Source organism: Rhea americana, unplaced genomic scaffold, assembly GCF_003343005.1.
Source record: "Rhea americana isolate MKP2758 unplaced genomic scaffold, rheAme1 scaffold_136, whole genome shotgun sequence".
Lineage (NCBI taxonomy): Eukaryota > Metazoa > Chordata > Aves > Rheiformes > Rheidae > Rhea > Rhea americana.
The window spans coordinates 1,101,228-1,125,735 of NW_028185439.1; the positions used below are offsets into that span (position 1 = coordinate 1,101,228).

Genomic DNA, 24,508 nt, shown 5'->3' on the forward strand with positions numbered 1-24,508 from the left:
GGCCCGTGCTGCCGCCGCGTCTGGGGGTCGCGGGTCGAGTGTTCCGTACGCTGTCGTGCGGGAAGTCCCCAAGTAAAAGCGGGTCCTCAGGGCCGCGTGTTCTGTGCGAACTGTGCGCATTTAAAAGCTCTCTTTCAGTACGTTTGGAGGTTTCCAAATAGAAACATTTGCTAGAGTCTTCGAGTTACTAATCAAACTGAAAGTAGCTCGCTCTTTGAAGTTATGCAGCATTACTACATATATTTAAAATTTTTTTCCCTGTTACTGTGGCTTTTGTGTGAGGCTGCAGACATCAGCCCGGTGGTCCTCAGAGATCTGGTGCCATCTAGATTCTTGTCCTGTTCCAGCCCTGTTTGTACCCTCTGTCCTGACCGATGTATCTGTGCGAAAGGGGCCCTCTCCTCTGAAGAGCCCGCTGGGGACTGTGCTTAACATAGATTTTTAAAGGGTTGCTTTTGTCATAGCTCCTGGTTTTGAAGCACTAATGTTCCCTGTAATCTACTTCAATTTAAAGTGGATTAAGATAGCAGATTTGCTTAATTTATCTGCTAGTAGAGAGGCAAGAGGARCAATGGAAATAGAATTCCCCCTTTATTGATAGGGAAGAAATTGTGGGTCAGGAAATCATTCTCCYGAATATAAGAAATTATATTCTTGGAGTGTTGTCTGGAATAGAGCATAGTGGTGGCTTTATGTTTTAATTAAGGTAAAAGTGACCAACTTGATTTTYTCCTGTATTTTTCAGCACGTTTCAGGGAAAAATTTGGAAGGCTTAACTTACCTTCGATCTCTTTTTCAGTGTAACATCAAAATATAGATGAGGTCACTGTGACAACCAATTGGAGAGCATAAACATGACGATTCTGTTTGAAGTTAATACTATTCAAATATTATCACCTATGTTTTCTATTTTTGCCAATCAGTTGATGTATTCTTTGCGTTTCACTAGCTTTGCTCTTCCTGCTTGACCTTGTGTTTCCACTTGTTGTGGTAAAGCTGGGATTATTCAAAATGATTATAACATACAGATGAACCATGTGCAATGGAATAAGGAAACCTACCTGTCTTGAAGCTTTTGTAAGGTTTATGATTTTTAAGATGTAGTAAAGGCACAAATGTGCATTGAACAGTTTGTTTTGAGAAGACAACAAAAATRTAAGTCATCATTTCTTTGTTCACTGCTGAAAAATGCCTAATATATATATTTTTTTCTTTTTCAGGATCAAGCAGAACAGTTCTTTAAAAGTGGTCATACAAATAACTGGGCAGTTTTGGTAAGCTTGGTCCAGTTTGTGTTCTTCAGATAATGCTTACATCTTTCGGTCATGCACCATAGTCACTGCAGCCATTCAAGAATTCTGTTCACGTGACGGAAGTTGAAAGATAAAGACTCAGAGGCAAATACCATTATTTGAAATTATCCCTGAAAATTTACTATACTATATTAAAATTATCTTTTCAGTATAACTATGTATTAGGCACTCAGAACAGCAGGATTCATAAAACAGAAGTTTTGCATTRCAGTGGGTAAATTATCATACTGTCAGTTGAACAACAATATGACTATAGTATCAAAGAGAAATTTAGCTCTTTGAACAGACAGTAAAGTTTACTTCTCATTTTTGTTGTTAAGTTTGCTACTTTGTGACAACTGCATTAGAATAAAGCAAATTCAAGTAATGTTGAAGCTCAATTGTTCTTATCCTAATTCTTTTCTTTGCCTTGAATCTTTTATTAGCTTTGAATCATGCTACACAATTAGTTCTTAATCGCAATTCAGGTCTTGGTGACTAATTTGTTTCAGAAYATACTGTAATTACTCTGTAGCAGATACTTGCTTTCCAGATAGTATAATTTAACAATATAAAGGCAAAATTAATAGTAATGGATTGAATCAGGAGGAGTAATTTCTATATTCTACAATGTACAAACTTTAAACTATTAAAACATAAAGTACTTTTCTGTTTTAATACTGTTTACAGATTGATGTTTTTATTAGTATGATCATAAACTTATAAACAAGGAAAGTGGAAAATCAGGTCCAAGGAGTTTTACTTTCTGTCCTCAACAGAATCTCTGCTTAACTTTTTTTCTTTTTTTATTGCTAAGAAATTTGACATTTAACTTCATGACGATAGGTAGTAATTTTTTTATCAAGAAAATGATAGTGTTACTGTTTTTGTGCAGTTCAGGACTGAGATCACAGTGCAAAACTACCTTATCAAGAATTTGAATTAATATACTGGACCATGAAGACCTTTATGTAAAGCATTGATATATTTTCCATTCTGTTATAAGRGAGGTGATAGAGGACAGGGACAGATGATAGTGTCTTAAAAATGTTACAGCTACATTGCTAGAATTAGTTTTCAGAACTCTAAATCTCACTGAAAGGCAAGTGTTTTTGTGGACTGATTCCTGTGGGCTTTTTTGAAATTGCGAACTGAAGCAATGATTGAGGGTGAAGGGGGATCCTTTCAGGTGGAGTTTTGATTATCATTTAAGCTATTACTYATTGCATTTTATGAAAAGGCTTAGAGTAAAAAATGTTATATAGAGGAAACTAACTTAAAGATGTTACTGTTTAAGTTGTATATTTAAAACTGAAAAACTAAGAGAAAAAAGATACCTTAAATGCCATATTTGCTCTCATTTCTGTTTTTGTTGCTTTAAAATTGCCTTTTCTAAAGTGCTTCTTCATCTGCTTGAAAGATTAGTAAAACAGCAGGAAACTAAGTTTCTGTCCTTGGTGTAGAACAAACAAAAAGCAGTGAACTTGATGTAAGCACARGGGCAATGGAAAGGCTAGTGTAGAGCTACAGTAGGTTGCCTCTATAGGTTTTGGAATCTCATTGGCTTGAGCTTTTGAGGATAGATTAAATAATACTAGACCAAGGGAATAGTTTAAGTACAGAAATGCTGATCCCCAGTCCTTCACCCAATTGAAACAGTGGCATCTGAATTCTTGGATATTTTTTGAGAGTTTGTATTCAGATTTTGGTTAGAGCTCACTTAGCTCTTTATTTCATTCAAGGACTCAAATATAAAGCATCTTCAGTATATGTTCCCCTGTGTGGAGCTTCTGCATGAACTCACTTACGTCTTTATGCAAGAACGCTCCTAGAATGGSTTTGCTGTTGAGATGAAAGCTCTTCCTTTGATTTTTTTTTCCATTTGAAATGGAGAAAGCAAATGAAAAAATTAGCTTATCCACTTACTATTATTATTCCCCAAGTGCCACTTTCTATACTTAGTTGATTTTTATGACTTTTTATGATTCGAGATGGTTAAAAACTTTTTTCTTAAAGTTTATTTTTAACATTTATTACTGTGGTACAACAAAGGTTCATGTAACTTATATCATGAGTTTCTTGGTGTAGCTAGTTTTTTTTTTGATTTGTTACTAGTTTGTTGATGTCACATGCATGAGAAGATACTGATTACTGGATCAGTCCAATTTGTATCTTTTACACTGTTTAATATGCATTTTTTTTCTTAAAAATTCAAGGTGTGTACATCTCGATTCTGGTTTAATTACCGTCACGTGGCAAATACTCTTTCAGTGTACAGAAGTGTCAAGAGACTGGGCATTCCTGATAGGTGAGAGAATCTTGATGAATACAATTGGTTGCAAATGTAAAGTTCTCTTGTTATCTGAGACAGTATAAAATTATAGCTCTCTTCAGAGTACAACTGGATAAGAGTAAAGATGTAGTCACATCACTATGTTGAAAAGTACAGTAATATTCAAAATGAAAAGGTACAAATTATATCATGAAACTTCTAGTTAATTTGATTAAAAGAGGAACTATATGGCCACTAAGTTGTACCACTTAATAAATTGGTAAAAGTATAATGTGAAAATGGATAAATGCATTCAGAAGTGACAATATAACTACAATATATAGCTTTTACTGTACTGTGATTTCCTTTCAGTGTGGAGATGGTAGCAACCCTGGCTATAGTTAAAATGTAAGACTTCCTTGTCTTTAACTACACAGAGAATCTTTAAACTAAAGTTGTTGAACAAAGCAGCTCCTACATATTGAAAGTAGCCTTGAAAAATCCATTTTGCTTGATATTTTTAGGAGAAGCCAAAGGCTTTGTCAATCCATGCAAATTGTACTTCCCTAGCTATAGCACGATGGTTAAAATATTATTCTTTCTCCGATAGTAAGATTAGGAGGATGAATAAATTGTTCTGAGGTGTCTTAATAATTGTGTTACTACTGGGAATGTTTTAGGGATATAACTATTTTGGAATGTAATTTACTTGCATAAAAATTGTGAAAACGAATGATACTAGTTCACTGGTGGTATTTCCAGTATGTCTAGGTAAACAGGTAGAAGTCACTGAAAGAGTGACTTCTATCTATTTTTGAAAGCGAGGATATTGGAACCTAGTTTTTAYAATAATTTTGAGGTTATAAATCTGAGGCAAAATAGCACCTAGGCTCTGTAGGCTGAAAAGCATAGATATGTGGCACTTTTTGCACATATCATACAGAAGCATCTAACTTCCCTCATATTGCATTTGAAGCATAAGCATCATAGGTGCTAGCTTAGAAATTCTTGTAATAGTTCTATGCATCTCTGGCAGTTTTCACATGGATTTAAGTGAGTTTGTCCCCAAGAACATTGGAGAAACTTCTTTTACTTAGTTTTGGGTTTTTTTGCTGCAAAATTTCATTCAAAATGTTAATAAGATTTTTTAAAAAAATGTTAAAAATATATCATCATTCTCTTGGAGAGGAAGGGGTAGAATTTGTGCATAGCTTTGTTTTGGACAGAACTGTGTTAGTCAGCTGGTTTAAACAAATTTGTCATCTAACAATAGAATTCATTAGGAAATGCTTTCTGGTTTTATGGTTGTAAGTTGCTCTGGTTTGTTGACATTTTTTCGCAATTCTCCAATTAGGAGGAAAGTTTTGTTAGAATAAAAGAGAACCAAAATGATCTGAGAAATTGCTTTTGATTACTGGAATCATTATCCAATATAARTTTCCCATCAAGGGAATAGCAATAATATAATACATGATTAGATTACTTTTGTTTAACAATTAAGCTACAGGTTAACACTTTTTTTTTTCTGAATGAATGAACAATGCATTCATTTGCACATAATGATTCTGTTTATTCATGGGGTATTTCACTTTTAAGAATACCATCTGGTGGTTCTTAAAACTTGGCATGTTCACGTTTACCTGTATGTACTACTACCATGCACATCTGAGTGATGTGCAATTATTCTTTTTTTTTTTTTTTTTTAATACTGTTACACAGTCATTGAAAATAGTGCTAAACTATGGGACTAGTGATGGCTTAGTCTGGAATATTCTCTTTTGAGTGTAATGCATAAAATGAATATACACAAGACTACTATCTCAGTAAATCTGCAGGGTATATTTTTGACACTTGCAACCAACTCCCCTTTAATAATACTSCTTTTTATAAAAAAATAATTTTGTATTGGTATGCATATGTGGGGAAAAAGTCTGTATTTCTCCTCTGCTGCTGTCTTCCTCTGAATTYTCTCATTAGAGCTTCATATCTTTTCCAGGTATGAACCCTGTTCCAGGTTTTTATTCCCATTGAAATCGATTACTCTGATTATTTTTGAGCATCTGTGCTTASGTTACCTGGGAGAGCATTTGTGTCTGTTTCTGTGCGGTGTCAGCACTTAAGTAATGACATGGCTCTTAACAGTGCTCAGACATACAGGTGAACGATGACAGATACTGGAATGRTGTTGAAATGGCCGGTCACAGTTTCATTTTTAACTCTGAATCTTGTGAGTCAGGAGTAAAGAGCTTTGCTTTTAGAAGCATTGTTTGGTAGAATACTAAGATTGCTTGGTCCAGGAGGAACTGTGTCAGAGAATGAGTTACCTGAGAAAAGAACTAACTTCACCTGAATCTGAGCGTGTTTTTTCTAGCGCTAAAGGTCTCCAATCTACTACTTGTTACGTATGTTGACCCTATGCTGACCCTGGCAAGCGAAATACAGACCTTGGCTGMATACAAGCTAGGACATTTTTATAGCGTTAGTCTTCCAACTGCTGGGTGTTTTTTTTTTTGGTACTTAGAAGACAAATCTGTCTGGTGTTAGCCCGATTGTGTTCTTCAGAGAAAATTCCCTGTTAGTGCAGGTAATCAGATAATAGCATATCGAACTCAGTATAATGGTTTGAAAAATATTTAGGAGCTCCTCAGATTTCAAGAAAAGAATAAGTATACTGCTTTCAACTGATGAAGGTGAGAGAAGGTGAGGGTACTGGGATTTCTTCTGTGGAACAGCATGAAATGATTTAGTGCTGTGTAAATTCAGATTTTTATAAAGTGTTCTGCTGGCCTAGGTCCTGTCAAATCTGTACTATGAAGTTGCTAATGCTAACTAATCTTGTACTCAGCTTTGCCTAACTAAATCCTACAGGTAGGTACCAACTGCCTGTGTATGCATGTGTGGTATCTTTATAATAGTGAGGGTGAACACAAGGAAACAGGGAATAACTGAGCAAAGTTTCGCCTACAGTGACAGGAATCTTCTTAAAGTTACAAGCTGTTGTTTTAGTTATGGGACGTTTGTGTTGTAATTTCTGTTTGACTGATACGTGAAAGTAGAATGTGTGAAATAGTTCTGTCTTATTTTTCATAGTCACATTGTGCTGATGCTGGCAGATGATATGGCATGTAATCCCAGAAATCCCAAACCAGCTACTGTGTTTAGTCATAAAAACATGGAGCTAAATGTTTATGGAGATGATGTGGAAGTGGATTACCGAAGTTACGAGGTGACTGTGCTTTAATTAAATAACTTTTTTTTTTTGTAGTTTTTGTTTAAGGCTTTATAAAACCTATGCAGTTTGAGAAAGTCTTTCCATTTCTATTACTAGATTTGGGCTGGGCTTTTATGACCTAATAGATTTAAAAAGTACTCCCCAAACGTAATACTGAATTTGTATTTAAAATTTAGTATACCGTTTTAAACGGTAGAAACATATTGTTGTGTGTTAGCTGTTTTGAAGAAAATATCCACAATTATTCTGAGGATATATGGAACTCTGTATACAAGGAATGTACAGATGTTACTGAACTTTCTCTTMTGTGGAAAAGAGAGATAGGTGGTTAGTGTATCATCCTGCATACACATTACGGTTAAATTTTCAGCAAAATGTTTAATAGGGAGATCTACTTGTATCCTAAGTGTATGCTTTTATCAATATAAAACATAAGCCTCCTCCTAGTCATTATTGTAAAATAGTTAATACATAGAAATAATTGCTGCATTTTAGCACCTTTTGTTTTTATGTAATACTACTTCAAACAGACTATTTCTTTGCCAAGTTGTCTTAAATTGGACAGCACTTGCATGGTTTAGTAATGCTTATAGTTATTACTAAAGCAAATAAAGATTTATAGGAGCATCTATCTAGTAGATATCTTATTTTTGAATCTTATTAGAASTAAAGATATGATAGAGAAATAGAGATATGTTCTTTTCATCATGTGTTTTTTTTCTCTGCATGTGAGTTTTGTACTAGCATTTTTTAAGCTAYATACATCTACATGAAGAGCAAGTGATGTTTTATTGAATGTTTTGCAATCACTCTCCAGATGATGTGGTCACTCGAAGACTTACATAACTGAAACTGATTTTTTTTTTCTTTCCTGAGTTGCAGAGGGAATCTAAAGTTTATTTTCCATGATAACGCACACTAATGTTGGAGCATTTTGTGAGTATATGAGGAACTTTGGTAGAACAAAGTTACATACTTTAGTAGGTTTCAGATCAATGAAGATGTATATAGAAATTATAATGGTAGTAGACTTATTTGATATAYTAAAGCAACAGGCTGATGTTAGTGGGATAAAACAAAAAGTACTGTGTGATCATGAGCCTTATTGGAGTAAAACCTTTAAAAGAAAGTGTGCGTCGATGTGGTTCTACTATCCAGTATTGCATCTTTTTAGATAAACAGTGTTTTATTTTTCAATTACTTATTTTATGGAGTCCAGCCTAGAGTGGTTGATCAATATTTTTATCTTTGTGCTTCTATTTTTAAGGTTACYGTGGAAAATTTCTTGCGTGTATTAACAGGAAGAATTCCACCAAGTACACCTCGATCTAAACGTCTTCTTTCTGATGACAGAAGCAATATCCTAATATATATGACGGGTAATTATAGGTTTGTGTATATAATTTATTGACTTTTGTTCAGTAGAATGGGGCTGTTTGAAAGCATGAAGTCCTGTCAGGAGTCCAGATAAACAAAAAACAGTAGAGTGAATGCTTTTTGTTGTTGTTTATTAAGCATGTCATACAGTAATTAAGAAAAAAACCTGTAACAGTACCCAGCAAAGATAGTTTCCAGTCTAAATGATGCACACATACTGTTTTTACTATCATAATATTTTTTTTGTTGGGGTCCCTTTGGAGAAATAGAATTGTATTTAGCTCTTTTTAGAAGGMTGGTTGACCGGGTCGTAGTTTTTTCTATAACTTAGAAGCTTCCCTAACTTGTATCCCCTTGCCCCTGTCAGGTCATGGTGGAAATGGTTTCCTAAAATTTCAAGATTCTGAAGAAATCACAAATGTAGAACTTGCTGATGCCTTTGAACAAATGTGGCAGAAAAGAAGGTAAGAAAAATGTATTATTTAGAGATTGAATAGTGTATTTCATAAGCATATGTGAAGTTTAGCTGGTAGATCACTATTGCTTACTTTTCAAAACAATTGCTATCTATTGTCCATAAAATTGCCTGACACATTGCATACAAAAAGATTAGCTTTGGTTTTTATTTTTGGCTTCCTGCAATTGCAGCTGCTCAAATGAGTATCTTTGGCTAATCGTACATGTAACTATCAATGGGTGTGAACTCTACTCTTCCTTCAGTTCCTAGCAGCTATCCTGGTAACTAAGAAACAAAGTATGTATATGTTMTTTCAATCTAAAGAAAGACAAGTAAGAAGGCTGTTCTGTTTTTCAGGTACAATGAATTGTTGTTTATTATTGATACTTGTCAAGGAGCATCCATGTATGAACGATTTTATTCACCTAATATAATGGCCTTGGCCAGCAGCCAAGTAGGAGAAGATTCTTTATCGGTAAGTAAGTTTTTGTGATCTTGAAGATGATTTTCAGAATCCCTGAGTTAGTTAAAAGCACAGTCTTACTGATTTAAGTAAAAATTTCGCTTCTAATTGCTGAATTTAATATATTAAGTTTTCAGCATATCCAATTTTCTTCAAAACTCATAAGTATATTTTTCCTGCCACTTTGTTGGACTGTCCCAGAGAATGAGGCTAGTTATTTTTCAGCAACTTTAATACCAAAGGTATTTATCAATATTTTTATAAATATAAAACAACAATAAACAGCATGATTCAATGCATAAGGTGTATTATAAGGTAGATGATGACTCATCTCTTCCTCTGCATGTCACTTTAGTGYACCTCTCTGATACTGGTCCTTTATTTGAGTAACTCTTTGTGATACTATCCTACTCACTTTCAGTTCACTTGTATAAATTTTTGAAGAACTCTCAAGCAATTACAGAAGTTTTGAGGATCTGCAAATCCCGTGAACTGTTGGGTGAAAAGTACAAAGGAAGGAGGAAATGATTTTCTGTTCACTGCTGATAGTTAAAGTGGAAGATGGAGTTCTGTGCTTGTGGCCAATTTCTGCATTACCTCGAATAGGCAGAAGTTTTATGGGAACACTGATGAGATAGATGTGAGGAATATTCAGCCTAGGGCTTCTTACACTTGATAAAAGAAAATAATGCCTGCTGCCTTTTACCTGCTGTAGTTGTATCTCATCGGGTTTATAGGAGTGATGAGAGAAAGGTCCTATTCAGACAAAAACCAGCTGGTCAGGATTACCTTAAACTATTAAAAGATATACCACTATTAAAAGATAAGTTCTCTCTCCCAAACTTGCTTTTACAAGCTCTGGGAAGTGAWGGGCATCAGGCAATTCTGTACTGAACTGTTGAGAAGAAAGTTTCTCGCTTCTTGTCAAACATAGACAGGATATAATCCAGAAAAATGAAGATAATTTGTATTATTCAGCTCAGTGGCAATGTTTATTCAAGGCTAATCATTTTCTTTGTATAATTTGCCTAGGACCAAAAAAATCATTATGCCTAACTCCTGTATGATGTTATTTTKTTCTATTCCTTCCCCTTAAATATTGAATTCTGTGTGGCAAATGCCTAATGACTACTATATGTTGTTTTTAAGCATCAGCCTGATCTTGGGATTGGAGTTCATCTTATGGACAGATACACATTCTATGTTCTAGAGTTCTTGGAAGAAATTCGTCCATCCAGTCAGTCAAATATGAATGACCTAGTAAGTAGTATACTTAACATTCACGAGTATACTAATGACTTTAACATTCTCAGAACAAATTTATTTTGTCCATTAGGRTGCTCCAAAAGCTTTTTGATCTCCTGCTTCTTCTCTCAGAAACAGCTTGGGGGAGGGGGGGTGGAATTACTGTTATTAAATCAATTGTAATGTAACATTTTGGAGATTTTACTCAGGGTGAAACTGTTCAGTTAGTTACAGAAAAAGCAGCCATCACTAAACAAATTTTTTTAAATGTTAATTGAAAAAACTATTTGCATATGAAAAATAGCAAAAAAAAGTATATAAAATCAGCTTAATGGATAACAGACATATTGCAAATGTGGGAAGGCAGCCATTGATGCTATTTTGCAAAGGTGGTTTAAACAATTGGAATTTTAACCGTGCACTTGCAAATCCCTACAGAGAGTAGTTGATTTTTCTGTGTATCTGCATAGACTCCAGAGTGAGAGATATCCAAATCCAACTGTATGTTTGGAGTTTATTGTGTCTTGGGTAAATAGTAGTTGTAGCTTTCAAGATATGATGCAGACCCTCCCCTCCATAACCTATTACGAAATTTATCAAAATGTCTTTATAACAGTTAGAGGTAAACTAGTGAGATGATGTAAATAAAAAGAAACTATATTTTATGTATTCTATAAACACTTTGTGCCTGTTCAGATGTTAATTTCCTTGTAGTAATACATTGGTAATATATTGTAGTAATACATGCTTTGGTGCCAAGTCGTTCTGTAAATTTTGACAGGCTGTATAAATGATTTAAGATCAACCATTGACTGAGCACATTGTCTTTAATTCATTTCAATAAAAGGAGCAGCTGCTCAAAAGTTTTTTCACCCGCTGTCCACAAAGGCTAGTGTTAGCYTGGCTGTTAGGTGTGTAGTAGAATTTGCTCTAAACAGCCCACACTTGACAGATTTTATGYTGATACAGAGCTGATTCAGTGACTAAGGTTCAAAATTCTTTTGCTACCAAGGAAATGAAATTGTCCTGCAATTTAATACCATCATGGAATATTGTATTCAGTAATATAATACTATCATGCAATACAGAACATTTTAAAATAAATCTATTTAAAGAAAAATATGCAAGTTCTTTATTGATTATGTGCCTACTTCTAAAATGTTGTTTGAATGAATTGGCCAGAACACTCTTCTAAAAATGAATTGCCAGGTAACAGCCAAATAACTTGCCAGAAAATGATCTGAGTGATAACAGCATCAAAAATGAATGTTTTCTAGTATATAAGAAACCACTCAGGAATTAGTATAACTAATAACTGGTCTAGTTAGTTAGATATTAAATCAGATATTGTGGATGGTATAGCAAACTTGTAAGCTTGCCAAGTAGTCTTCATTGTAGTCTTCAGAGAAGATATCTCAACATTCTTTGTTATGTCACTGTATTTCCTTATGTGCTGAGTTCTTAGGAAGAGCTGAGGTAACTTACCTCCTACGGGCAAATTGTTTATGTTGTGTAAGTCATGTTATGGTACCTCATTGCTCTGCTTACTATTGCTATGGGGGGGGGGGAAGAGAATGGACCCAAATGTATCACAATTTGTGATGGTAATGTACTGAGTCATAACATGTATGTTTTTTAGTAAATGTGACTTCTTCTTGTCTTTTAAGTCAATATTTTTTCCATGCTTTCATCTTAGAGTTCCAAAATGACACGATTACTCCACAAGTAAGGGTATCGTCTCATTTATCTGAAAGAAGTTACAGGGAACAGTTTGGCAGTGGAATGCATGGTTAGTGTTATGCTGGTTTAATARCAAAGAGATACTATTTATCCAAGTCAAGTTTTTAAATTTAACACTTTCCAAACTCAGATTAACATATTACATAGATTACTAACTGGCTCACTCATAGAGCTTTAAAATTGGTAGCTAATAACAAGTTGTACAATTTTCTGATATGCCTAATGTCTGGTCTTTTAAGAGCAGTATAATGCAAAATCGTTTTTATTGCATTGCCCATTTAATTTTCTCTAACCACTCTTAAAACACCTTCTCTTCAAACCCACCTAAATTTTGGATTTTGCATTCTTGCAAAGAATGAGACATCTTTCCCCATAATCCACTCCACCTACTCCCCACCTGCTCCATCTGTGTTGCTAGGGAAATAGCATAAAGCTGAGCAAATGACTGACTTTGGATTTGACTGCAATTCCAAAAAAAGAAAAGACTAAATTGAAATGTCACACTTTTAAGCTTTTAAAATAAGATTCAAATTTCTACATGAGATATCATTTGGCATTAAATAGCTAAAAAAATTGTTATGAAAAGTCAAGATAAAGTTTCTGTTTTGAGGAATTGTCTAGCTTTATCTAAATAATACCTTATTCAAGTAATGTGGAAAACCATGCACAAGAAAAATGTCYTTCATTTACCTAGCATTAACCTTTTCCTTTTTTTTTTCTTTCTTTTTCTTTTCTTTCTTTCCTTTTATTTATTTTTTTTTGACAAAAGACCTTTGTAAAAGTGTTACTCTGCTGTAGTGTAATTACTTTGCATTCTTCTCTCACACTGGTACTGTGTATTTGGATCTGTAACGTTGAAGTCCTCTTCTTAGTGCCACTGCAAATTCTTGATCATAATTTGGCTCAAAATCTTCTTGTGGAAGTAAATCATTGTTGTGCAGGTTGTGGAAGTAGTCTCTGTTTCATAGTTTCAATGCTGATGGTGCTGTTCTAGTACATGAACAGGTATCAAGAGACCTTCAAATCACTCCTGGCTTGAGGCTCTATATTCTCCCAGCCCAAAGCAGTGCTGAGTAAAAATTGTTCAAAACTCTGTTCAGTCTTGTCAGAGTTATTCAGAGTCAAAGCTTTGCTGATGGTACTGTGCTAAGGTATCTGTACTGCTTTTGCTTTATGGTTATTCAGTGATGCTTTTGCATGATATTGGTGAGCTGTCATTAATACTTTTTCGTCTTATTTCGTAAGACATTGTTCTTTTTCTTACACCTATCACCTATCAAATTCATGTTTTTTCATTTTAAACTGGGAAGAGATTTTYCCCCTGTTTCTGGTCATATTCAGTATGAAATAGTGTTAAAAGAATTAGGTTTGTCCTTTATTTAATGTTTAACAAATTTAATATATTGATATGTATTTTAAGCAATGGCACTAACTAAAAAAGGTTTAAAAAAAGCGTTTTCTGTAAAGTCAATGCTCAGTAACTGTTTTCTGTTCTTTTCTGGATAGCAACCATTGTATTTGTGTAGGGAGAGTGATTATCTTCTGAATGTTTATTTGTAGTCTTGAAGAATTTTAACAACTAGAAATATGAGTATAGCATTTAGTGAATTTTTTGGGGGGGGGGCTTGACTGCTTTAAAGTACAGAAGCAGTTTGTGGCATATTGGTATACTGCAGGATTCCCCCTCTCAGGTTTTTAAGGAGTGGTCAATTACATGTAGAAAATTTACAATAGGTGACAGCTGTTGCRTATAATTAAGAACTTTTAAGCTTATCTCCAACTCAGAATAGCCTGGAATCTTACATTTATCTTCAAAACCWTAGTTCTGTTTTATATTAGTAAATTTTATTAACAAAACTAATTAACATCTAGATGGAAGATAAAGCATCTGTCTATCTTGCAGTCTGAAGRAAGTCTGCTTTTGAAATAAATCACAGTGGGTTATGCTGCTTCCCCTTTTTCAGGTAGGACAATAATTCCTGTCCCATCTAATGTCTTGTTACTATATGCTGTTCTACTGAAGCTTAACGCTTAGGAAAAGGTAGTTTTCCRGTGTTAGGACGTGTACACAGTGTTGTTCCAAGGGACTGTTAATTTCTATTGCCTCRAAAAACATGTTGAATGAAGGAAAGTAGTGTCAGTAAAAGCTATTAGCATGCTGTTCAGACTTGATAGSCAATGGAGAAGTTCTACAGCTTCATAAAAATCCAATGGGGCTTTCTATTTCATGTTTTATGCATTTTAATATGTACATAATGAAAATGTAGACCCTTTTCTCATGGAAGCAACAGTCTGTATGATTTCAGCGTTTTTCTTTTTTTGCTTCATCTTTTTAATGTTGGGAGAGAGTTTTTGCCTTTCTGAACTGACTTTTTATTTTTGATATATTTTGAAATGAGAACAGAATAATTTCAGCTCCATAAACAATATATAAAGATATTTGAGAATACCTACTGGGAGAGAGCAAATGATAAATATGCTTGATTTGATCTGGATTTTTGCCAGAATTTAAAGAGTTTGAATGCTTTATTCAGAGATTATAGAATTACAGAACATTGATTTCACTGAATTTATGGATTCCTCTCCCCTCTGCCCCCCACCCCCCCAAGCTTTCTATGCTCCTGCAGTGCTGGGTAATTTCATAGTTTCCTCAGGTTTCTTTTTATACTACAGGACCCAATTTATTCAGAGATGCAAAAGACGGGGTGGAAGAATTGTGAACAGTTACAGGTGCTGGAGCCATTGGTGAGACTGGTGCTGCCYTCTGTGAAGAATCAGGATAGGATAACAGTACAGGAGGGTGACATGTTCCAAAGGAAACAGAGTTAAATGGCTGAAAAATCTAAGCTTCCTAGAATCTACTTTGCCTGAAAGGGAATGTCAGATCGTCTGATCTGATGCTCTGGTTGTGGCTGTTGTAGTACCACTTACTAATGTCTGTTTTTGCTGAGGCGCACCTTCTAGAAAAGTATTCAGACATAGTGGAGAAAGAAAAGTATCCACTGAAACTATTTTAGTGGTTGATCACCTTTATAGTTAAACATCTGCATGTAATATTTCATTTATATTCCAGTTTTTGTTAGAATTGATGTGGCTATGTTAAATTAATCTTTGTTACTCATTTTTTTTCTTCTCATGAAAGTGATTCCATGTTGGAATCAATTTTCCTCTTATTTTTTTATTAAAAAAATCTACACCTGATATTTCTCACTATTTTTTTTTTCCTTCCTAGCTCCATAATTATTTTTGTATCTGTGCTCCACTGGACTACTTTGTGGTGTSTATTTTAAAGAGCAGGCAGTAGAGTTGGTGATCATACAGTCTTGTTAGGTCTGTGTCTAGATGTGAATTACCAAGTTTCTTCCCTTATATGCCAATGAGTACATTAACCCATTTTGCCAAGCTTCATTGGATCATTTTATAAATTTAAAAGTATACTCTATTTCTAGCTGATGGTATCGTTTAAGGATATTGAAAGGAAATGAGATTAGCTTGAAGTAATATAATTGGGAGACTTCAATTTAGAAGATCCTGAAAATTTTTTGCTAATGATTATTCTTCTCCCTTTTTTATCTTGAGGAGAATAACAAGTCAGTTATCTTTATCTGTAATGTGTTTGTAAAAGGAATAACGTGGTTGCACCTCTAACATTACCAGCCTGCTACTCCAGCTAGGTTTCACTGGTTTATGCAGCCTACAAGGAGAAAAATATTTTTAAGGAATAAAAACTGAATTTTGTAATACRTGGGGGTGATTGTTGTGACTGTGGCTTGAAATTAAGTGTAATTTTGGAGGGGAAGTGTGTTCTTCAGTTGAACAAACTAGYGACATCATTATACCCATAATTGAAATAACATTTGTATGTAATGCTTATTTTAATGTTTTCTCTGCACTAGCACAAGTTGATTACAGCTTATAAGAGAAGATGTTGTTTTTAGTATTTCTACATTTGATGGTGTCCTGGAAGGAGGTAGACTGAGCCAGGCATGCGCTGAATTTCATTCTGGTCTTGGGAACAGCGATGTTATGCATTGTTTTTTGGTAAATGTGTGATAAAATCTCAATAGAGTCCAATAGATGTGAATTTTAGCTTTTGAAGAACAGMGATTAAATTCCTTCTTTGTGTATGCTTACCTAAATCCTTTACATAGATCTCATTCTTTCTCTTAAAATGTATTTGTTGATGGCAAGAGAGAGGTTTTAAAAGTTATTTCTTTAGAAATGAAATGGAGATATTTGTCACAACCAGTAAGACAGAAGTTCAATGGACTAKCAGATGAAAAGAGCACCAGCCTTGTATGTCCTTGGTAGCTAACATAAAGTAGAATTGGTAAGCAGCTTTTACTCTGCTGTCTTTGAAGCTATTTTCAACAGGGTCACCTTCAATCCTCAACTCGTTGACTTGAGGTTTGAGATTCTGTTGGGGGCTGATAGGTGAAGGCTGTGGTGGAAAATCATAATTTATTAAATCATTCATAGTAGTCTTACACTGTTGTGTTGATATTAATGGTATGGGAATATAAAAACATTACCTTTTTTCCAATGTTTTGTAAYCTTTCTAGCCAGACTTAATTGCATAGCTGCAGCATTGATTTATACATCAAATAGGAAGATTAAAACTAATTCTTATTTTATATAGTTGACTTTAGAGACTTTTTTTTTTTGTTGTTCCCTTATTTGGAGCTGAATAAAARAAAATGTGTTGCCTTTTGGTGAAAATGTGAAACCAAGAGGCTTTTTTTTATGTGTAGTGACAAATAGCTTTGTATGGAAAAGGTTTTCTGAAATACAAGAATGCATGTGCCTTTCAATATTTTTGTTGAATCACTTTTTCCAGCTGTGGAACTTGCACTGAAATTAATACAAGTTATGTGTGATATTTATTTTTCTTTCTGTAATGATTTTGTTTTGGAAACTACCTATAGAGACTACTAATTGAGGAGCAAGATATGATTGTCATTTTATTTTCCAGTTTCAGGTGTGTCCGAAAAGTTTGTGTGTTTCTACACCTGGCCATCGAACTGATCTCTTTCAGCGAGACCCTCAAAATGTTCTGATAACAGACTTCTTTGGCAGTGTAAGAAAGGTGGAAATTACAACAGACACTATTTCTTTGGACCCTAGTTTAGCTGCCTTTGAAAGCAAGTAAGTAGCCATTATTTAGACTTGATTTGCATAGCTCTGCATAGCAGAAACAGAAAAGACTCAACTGTCAAGGAAAGCAGAACTGTTTTTCAGTCTATTTGCTACAGCTATGTTCAAAGAATCAGGGAGCCRGTATAGTCCTGCAGGCTCAGAGAGCTATTTCCTGCAGACCTCCTGAGGCAATAACTACTCAGAGAATGAGAATTCTTTCCTACCCTTTATGGGCAACCATATTCAAAGACTACTGTTACCCTGTGTAGTGTAAACAGGAGATTCAGCCATGAGATAGTTTAAAACAAATTAATTTTATTGCTTTTGATACCTGTCTCTACTTAAATCCATTCTAACTGTCTATTAAAAAAAAAAACTACTGAACTGTCCTGTTTTAATGTGGAAACTTAGTGGTGTCTGTGTGGCTTAAGTGACTTTGTCAATATGTGTTTTCATAAAACTGTTGGAAGTGGAGTTTAAAAGTAGGAAATTTTTATCTCTACTGGCAGCAACAATTATATTCCTTTCCTCTTCTGTGAGGAAATTYTATTTTTATATACAGTTTTTCATAGAAAACATAGGATTGTTTTTTGCATTTTCTAGTATTTTCTACTTTGAAAATACATATTCTTAAAAATTCTTTAAAACTAGCCACAGAGAAACTCACCAGAAGAGTTTCTTGCAACTACAGTTGAAATTTTGAAGCTCTAGAGTGCTTTTTGTTTATCTGTACTCCGTAAATACTGATTATTAATGTGGTACTAGGTTGAATCTGATAATACTGTGTTCTGTGCCTGACAAAATGAAATTCTTAATCAACGCTTTGTGAAACATGTGAAGGTCATGTGGTTATGAGCCAGTTTTATATAATAGATTCTAACTGAATGCTGTTAGTCATAAAGCTGGGATTTATCAGCTGAAAACTTTCTATTTAAAAATTCTCCCCCCTTTATTTTAGCTAGCAAATAAATACTCCTAAAGACCAAGATATGGCTGTCAACAATAACAACAAAAAATCAGCCAAAAATGTTCTTTCTTCCTTGTTAGTTCTTCTRTAATGTGCAGAAACCTTTTGTTACTATAAATCCATGCTCCTTCAGATAAGCTGAGTTTAAACCATCAGTTAGTTGGCTTTCATAATATGTGGCATCTAAAGTTTCTTAATAGATACTTTGTTTCTGCTCTGCGAATGCTGTGCCTTTTCGCCTTAATTATGATGACGATTTCTGTTGCTGAGCTGCAACTTTCTGTCTGAATAAAGTTGCTAATACAAGTTAATTGATAGAAATTGTAACAGCTTCCATTACTTCAATGAAGAAAGTTATAAGCTGCTTTTATTTTTGGTATTCTGTTGCCACCTATTGGGACATTTAAAGGAAGATGTGCTTGCACTGTAGAGTTTATTTAGCATTTTTCTTGTATTTCTGTGTCTTTTACATTTTATGAAACTTTCCTCTAGAAGGAAAGAATTGAAGTAGTCTCCTAAAACCAGACATGTAAATATTTTTAACCTATAAATTTATGTAAATTAGTCTGCCTTGTAGAATATCACTCCAGTCAAAGCATAAGTTAGTGGATGACAGTTCTATAAATTTTCAAGAAAGATAACAGTACCTCTGGTGCATATAATTTAGATTATTCACATTCTTGATTCTAAGTTAAGCGTAATCGTTTTTCTTTCTTGCTGTATTTTCATCTGTRTTGTGCACATTAGTACCAACTATATGCATCTTAAGCTTATTCTGTGACTCCTTAGTTTAAAACAGCGCTTAGTGAGACTAGATTTGTTTCTTCGATGAAGAATAAAGGTATCTTGGATAAATAGTAGCCATTTTGCCAATCAAAAACTGCGATGAAAACCTACTGGTGTGTATTTCCAACTTGTGGACAATTAAGAGGAGAAATGTATTTGACCTTCTTTACTGGAACAGGAAGTTATAAATTGCAATCTTCAACTTTTAATTTTGAGCTATTTTGTGCTAATTTATGAGCTTTTTAGTTACATACTCATGACTTGGGCACATGGAAGCAATGTTGAGAAATAGCTACTCAGGCATAAATGGGAACGTTATCTTTGTGACACTTTCTGATGTGTAATGAAAGCTGTGTACATGAGCATAATTCCAGTTAACTGAAATCTGTGAAAATGGAAGGGATCTGAACATTCTGGCTTAGTAGGTGAGAAGTTCCCCTTCCAGAGATAGTTTTGTTKTTTAGAATCTGTAGGGCTTGGAGCTGAAGCACACATACGAAGCTTAAAGTAAATCGTAGTGTCCATAGCATATAATTTGTTCTAAATGATCTCCTGTAAAATAATAATGGTTATTCGTTGCACTGTGTTCAGATATACTTTTCCCGAAATGACTTCTGTTCTCAGTTTTTTGTAACCACTTTGGGAGATTTTAAAGAGAGAATGTTTTTAATAGAGAAGAAAGTATGGACTTTGTAGAGGTGCTGGAAGACTGTAGTACATCTTTATAGATAGTATAAAGAGAGTTTAATAGATTCTTCAAAAACAGGTCTCCAAGTCTGTACTTCTTGGTGTGGCAGAGATCTGTTTTACGACAATGAAGTTAAGAATTACAGCTTTAAATTGAAAAAAAAATGTTAGTATTTCATATAGTATTATCCTACTTTGAAAACTTGATGAATGATTTCCTTCTTCCTTTCCAAAAGGTGGTATGTAGAGTTTCTGTATGCAGGAGTTTGAGGATGGTTTGACTACTCATCAGGATTTTTCCTCTTTAATAGCTTCTAAATCATGAACTGCAGCAAGGCATTGCATGTCGTTTTAATAATCACTTTTTGCACTATTTTTGGCACATAAATRGTAGTTATTTTTCACAGGCTTATGCAATGGAAACAGAAAGGTGAGGATGTRCTTTGTGCAAGATATCTCAGAAGTAGAAAAGGTGAGGCTGTATGCCATTATGTATTCCTGTGTGGACTGTACRTACTGAGAAATATTTAAAGGTTTAGAGATCTTTTTCCCTTAATTAAAAATGTTATGCTTTAATAAAAAGACAGGTTTGGAGAATGTTTTAAATGTTATTCACAGCTGTTTCGGATCACAACACTTYACAAATTGTGTGATCTTTGAATCAATGCTGCCTTGCCTAATTGCAGTTTGCCCTAAATTAATAGGTGAAAGAAAGAAGGGGCTGAATATTCTTCCATGCTTAATGTTAGGCCAAACATTGTGCTTTCCATGAATGTGATGTCTGTTGAGGTACCCCAGATTGCACTCGTACGTAAAGATAGCCAGGAAAAGATGGGGCTGGCACAGGCTGGTTTATTCTTTTTGGTGTCGGCAGGGGAGTTCCAAGTTGCATATCCAAACCAGCTTCTTGGAAAGCAGCTTGAATGTCTCTGCTGCACCAAGTTTGCAACAGAATAATTTTAAATTTCTGAGATATTAAGCTTTTCAAAAATGTTATTACAAGTCTAGTGAAGTTAATGTGAAAGGCTTTTTTATATTTCCTATGTTTACTATGCTGCGGTATACATTTATTAATGTAATATAYGTACTACACTGCATCATACATTATTCTGTATCCTGAATATACACAGAGAATGCATCTGAAAGATTGATGTACCTAGAAAAAATTTTCAGTTGTGAGATACAAAGATTTCAGCATTCCAGATATCCTAGGATTGATGGAGGGGGGACTTCAACTGAGATTTGTACAAAGAAAAAACAAGTGATGAAAAAGAAGAGGCTTTCTGTCCACACTGAATTAGGTGAGTATTTTTAGGCAGAGGCTTAAAAAAAAAAGGAAAGGAAAGAAGAATCCTTTGCTCTTTCCTTTCTGTATAGCAGTTTCAGTCTAAGCTACGTTCACTTCAAAGGCCTCGTTCAGTAGTTGCTTCAGTCCTGACTGAGCTTTTAGCTGCCAATTTCAGCAGAAAACTTGAAGGTCTCGGGGTCCTGGGGCTTCAGCTGCMTTTTTTTTTTTCTTTGTATAAATCCCTTTCTTAGGTGAACCGAAGGAGGAAGCAAGTGTTAAGTTGCAGAAGAAATCCTGAATCCTGGAGAAGAAGCAGCACAGAGTTTAGTCTGATGAGTTAGGAGCCTGTCTTTTTTTGCTCAGATTGTAAGTATAACCAGGCAGAATAGTTTTTCAGTTCCTATCATGAGGAAAGGATATGTATCAGAGGAAAGCATTGGTGAAAATTAGGGGTGAATATTTCTCTTGAGGGTAGTAAGAAGTGAATTAAAGGCAGTGCCATATAAAACCATCCTAGTTTCATTGCCTTTGAGAATTGGGCTTTATTTTTAATACTTCTGTAAAGAAGAATTGTGGCTCTACTAGCAATAACTGTTTTCCCCAAATAAATAATTTGGCCCCTTGAGTTAGGAGGAATGCTTGTGTAATAGAGAATAATTTTGGGCAATTGGTTCATTTGCAGTATGTTAGTGGCTAACATGCTCCCAATCAATTTTTTGTTAGTGACTCTTTTCCTTCTCTTTCCTGTCCTTTCTTCTTTTCTACCAGTTATTTTTCAGTTTATATACTTAGTAGGAAAAGCTGCTGTTGCATTTTCCTGAATCCATAGTGATCCAGTTTGCAAACTGACAGGTAATTTGTTTGCCTTGTAGATGCTGGTAGCTCCATTGACTCCTCTTCAAGTGAGAAAGGCTGGTTTGTTTGGAGGTCACTGCTGATTTCTGACCCGAAGCCTTAGATTAGAGTACTTCAAAATTAATTTTAGGACTAATTCTGAAAACTCCTGTTCTAAGAAAAAAATCCTGGTTCTATTTTGTTTCCTGATTCACTGTTGTGGCAATGGAAAAAGAAAAAAAAAAGAAAGAAAAGAAAAAGCTGATGCAAGTTTTCTTTTTCTTTGATTTTCTAGCTATTCTTTTCCTAACTTTTTTTCCAGCGTTGCTCTATTTGTTTATGTTTTGGTGGCCGGGGCTCTGTGCTGCAGAAAGAGCTTTGGGGCCGTCGTGCTGCGGGGCCGCCCGGCTGAGCTTCAGCGGACGCTGCGGCAGGAAAATAGCGACGCGCCGCTGCCGCAGCCGCGGCTCGGGGAGCGGGAGCCGCGCGGCGCGGTGCCGGCGCGCGGCCGCCAGGGGGCAGCATTGCTGCAGCGGCGGCTGCCGGCGCCCCCGGGGGCGAGCGCAGCGGGCGGCTGGCGGGGCTCTCAGATGTGTAGAAGATCCGGGTTTCCTTCCCCCTTCGCGTGAGCTGTTTGTAATGTCCCCAGATGGGGGAAGAGGGAGCGTTGCGCTTCTTCTGTTGTTGTTTTTGGAGTAAAATTATTCTTGGATTTTATCTTGTAAAATGTTAAAGTTGTAAATCAGCACTAATTTATTAATAATCYGTATTGAGCTGACAGTGGGATTACGACTGTTAATTCCAGTTAGTAATATTCTTTGGAAACATCTGATGAATTTTGTAATTTTTTCATGAAACATACTAGTCAGTTATGCATGTATATTTCCCTCTTACATCTTACTGTTATTATGAAATAAATTCTTAACTGCTTTTTGATAAATTTGTTTTACTAGCCTAAAATGATTCAAAAAGATTGGCAAGCATTAACTTGCTGTTAAATATTATTGCTGCTTTTTACAGTGTTTTGTAAATATTTTTTTTCCGCTTCGCCTAGATACACACACACACACACACACAAACTAATATTAATGTAAAAGGAAACACGTTTCAAGGTGATGAACCAACACTGATACACTGTCTATAATAGGACGAATTATATAATAGAGTACAGTTTCATTAGCATAATGTCAGAGGAAAGTAAATAAGGATGTCTGACAATATGGGGAGGAACTGCTAGGTATAAATTGTGTTGGAAAGACTTTAAATACACTAAAAAATGTTACACTTGGTAATTATAGTTCCTGTTTAGCAAGATATTTTTAAAAACTGCTTTGAAGAATATATATTCCCGTTTGAAAGGGACTTTTTGATAATATTTTTTGCAAGAATGTCTAGTTTTTATTTTTTTCTCAAAACTCTTGAGTCAGGTTTTGTTGGTCTTAGATGTTTTTTTCCATCTTCTCTAGCTTTGCTGGGGTTTGTGGGATGTCCTGCATTTCTTCTATGAGAAGCYTTTAATTGTTAGTATCAGGTTTTGCTGCTACCATTTCATACTGTTTTGGGTAAAATTCTACTTTGCTGAACCTACATGTAATTTTTCCTACATATAATTTCAATAGGGGTTGACATGAGAACGAACGTCTTGATCTATAGAGGTACTGCATACTGGGGGTACTCCACGGAAGTCGCTTATGCAAGTCCATCCAATCTTTTTATTAACTTAGTAGCTTTTGAATCAAGTCCCAAAGCTACATGCTATGCATAAGCAATTTGCATGTGCCAGTTGACTTACACAGTTAATAGCATCAGTGGATCTAGTTAGCATGGACATGTAGTGCCTAAAATTGTTGTGTGTCAGATTTAGGAGGAGGCTGTAAGTAAAACTAGCAGATAACATCTAGGTAACTGAGRATGTCTAGGAATCATGGAATGCTCTGTCTAGATGTTTATTTCATTTTTGTCTTCCTGAATCCATCTTCCCTTACATCTTTCTTGTGTAGCATTCTTTTATCTTATTATTTCTCCTTCACCTTTTCTCCTTTTTGTGGTACTTACCTACTGTTACTTTTGCAGTTAGGTGGGCTGCTCTAAAATTCTAGTCTCTTGAAGTACTCTTTAGACTTCATAGTGCTTTTCRTATAGAGGTCATGGTTTGATCATCCTGCTTTGTTGTCAAAGTGCTAAACAGAAATTCATGTTTATTTGTAGATGTACTTCTATGGTTGTGCTCTGTATGTTGCTACTCAAGAAAATCATACAAACAGCTTTAATGCTAGGCATATGTCAACAGGAAATATTTCATGTAGTTTTTGGTGTCTTTACAGAGCTTTGAGACAGCATGATAATTTCAATAAAATTCTTTATTATCATTGTTTCCAGTTGAAAGTATCAAAGCCATTTTTTTTTTTTGACGGGGGATAGTTATGTTTTTTCTGTGTGATTAAAAAGTAAATTTCAAGGGAGGAGTGAAAAAAGGAAAGAGCAAGCAGGCAGATTGAAAGTTATTACTGGACTGTTAGGTCTTCTGAATTTAGTGGCCAGGCATATGGTAGCATTCTGTATGCCCTCAGAAATGAATCTCAGAACATAACTATAAAGTCTCCAGGTCTTAAGCAGCATTACTTTTTTATTTTATTTTTTTTGATGGTATTAAACCATATGCAAGTGCTCTTAGTCCTTTGCTGTTTCAATATCGTGAAAAAGCTTACACTTGTTTTTTACGAGTGCCTGGG

The 24,508-nt window shown here is 34.9% G+C and overlaps 1 protein-coding gene across 2 annotated transcripts in view; it reads left to right on the forward strand.

Moving 5' to 3' along the window:
• PIGK (phosphatidylinositol glycan anchor biosynthesis class K) overlaps nucleotides 1-24,508 on the forward strand; it is a 72,569-nt gene that overhangs the window by 266 nt on the left and 47,795 nt on the right. For both annotated transcript variants that reach the window (XM_085298183.1, XM_085298184.1), the window contains exons 2-9: nucleotides 1,221-1,274; nucleotides 3,509-3,600; nucleotides 6,655-6,790; nucleotides 8,064-8,175; nucleotides 8,541-8,637; nucleotides 8,988-9,105; nucleotides 10,243-10,353; nucleotides 17,051-17,223. In XM_085298183.1, the coding sequence (XP_085154309.1) occupies nucleotides 1,221-1,274; nucleotides 3,509-3,600; nucleotides 6,655-6,790; nucleotides 8,064-8,175; nucleotides 8,541-8,637; nucleotides 8,988-9,105; nucleotides 10,243-10,353; nucleotides 17,051-17,223 (893 nt within the window). The remainder of the gene's footprint in view (nucleotides 1-1,220; nucleotides 1,275-3,508; nucleotides 3,601-6,654; nucleotides 6,791-8,063; nucleotides 8,176-8,540; nucleotides 8,638-8,987; nucleotides 9,106-10,242; nucleotides 10,354-17,050; nucleotides 17,224-24,508) is intronic.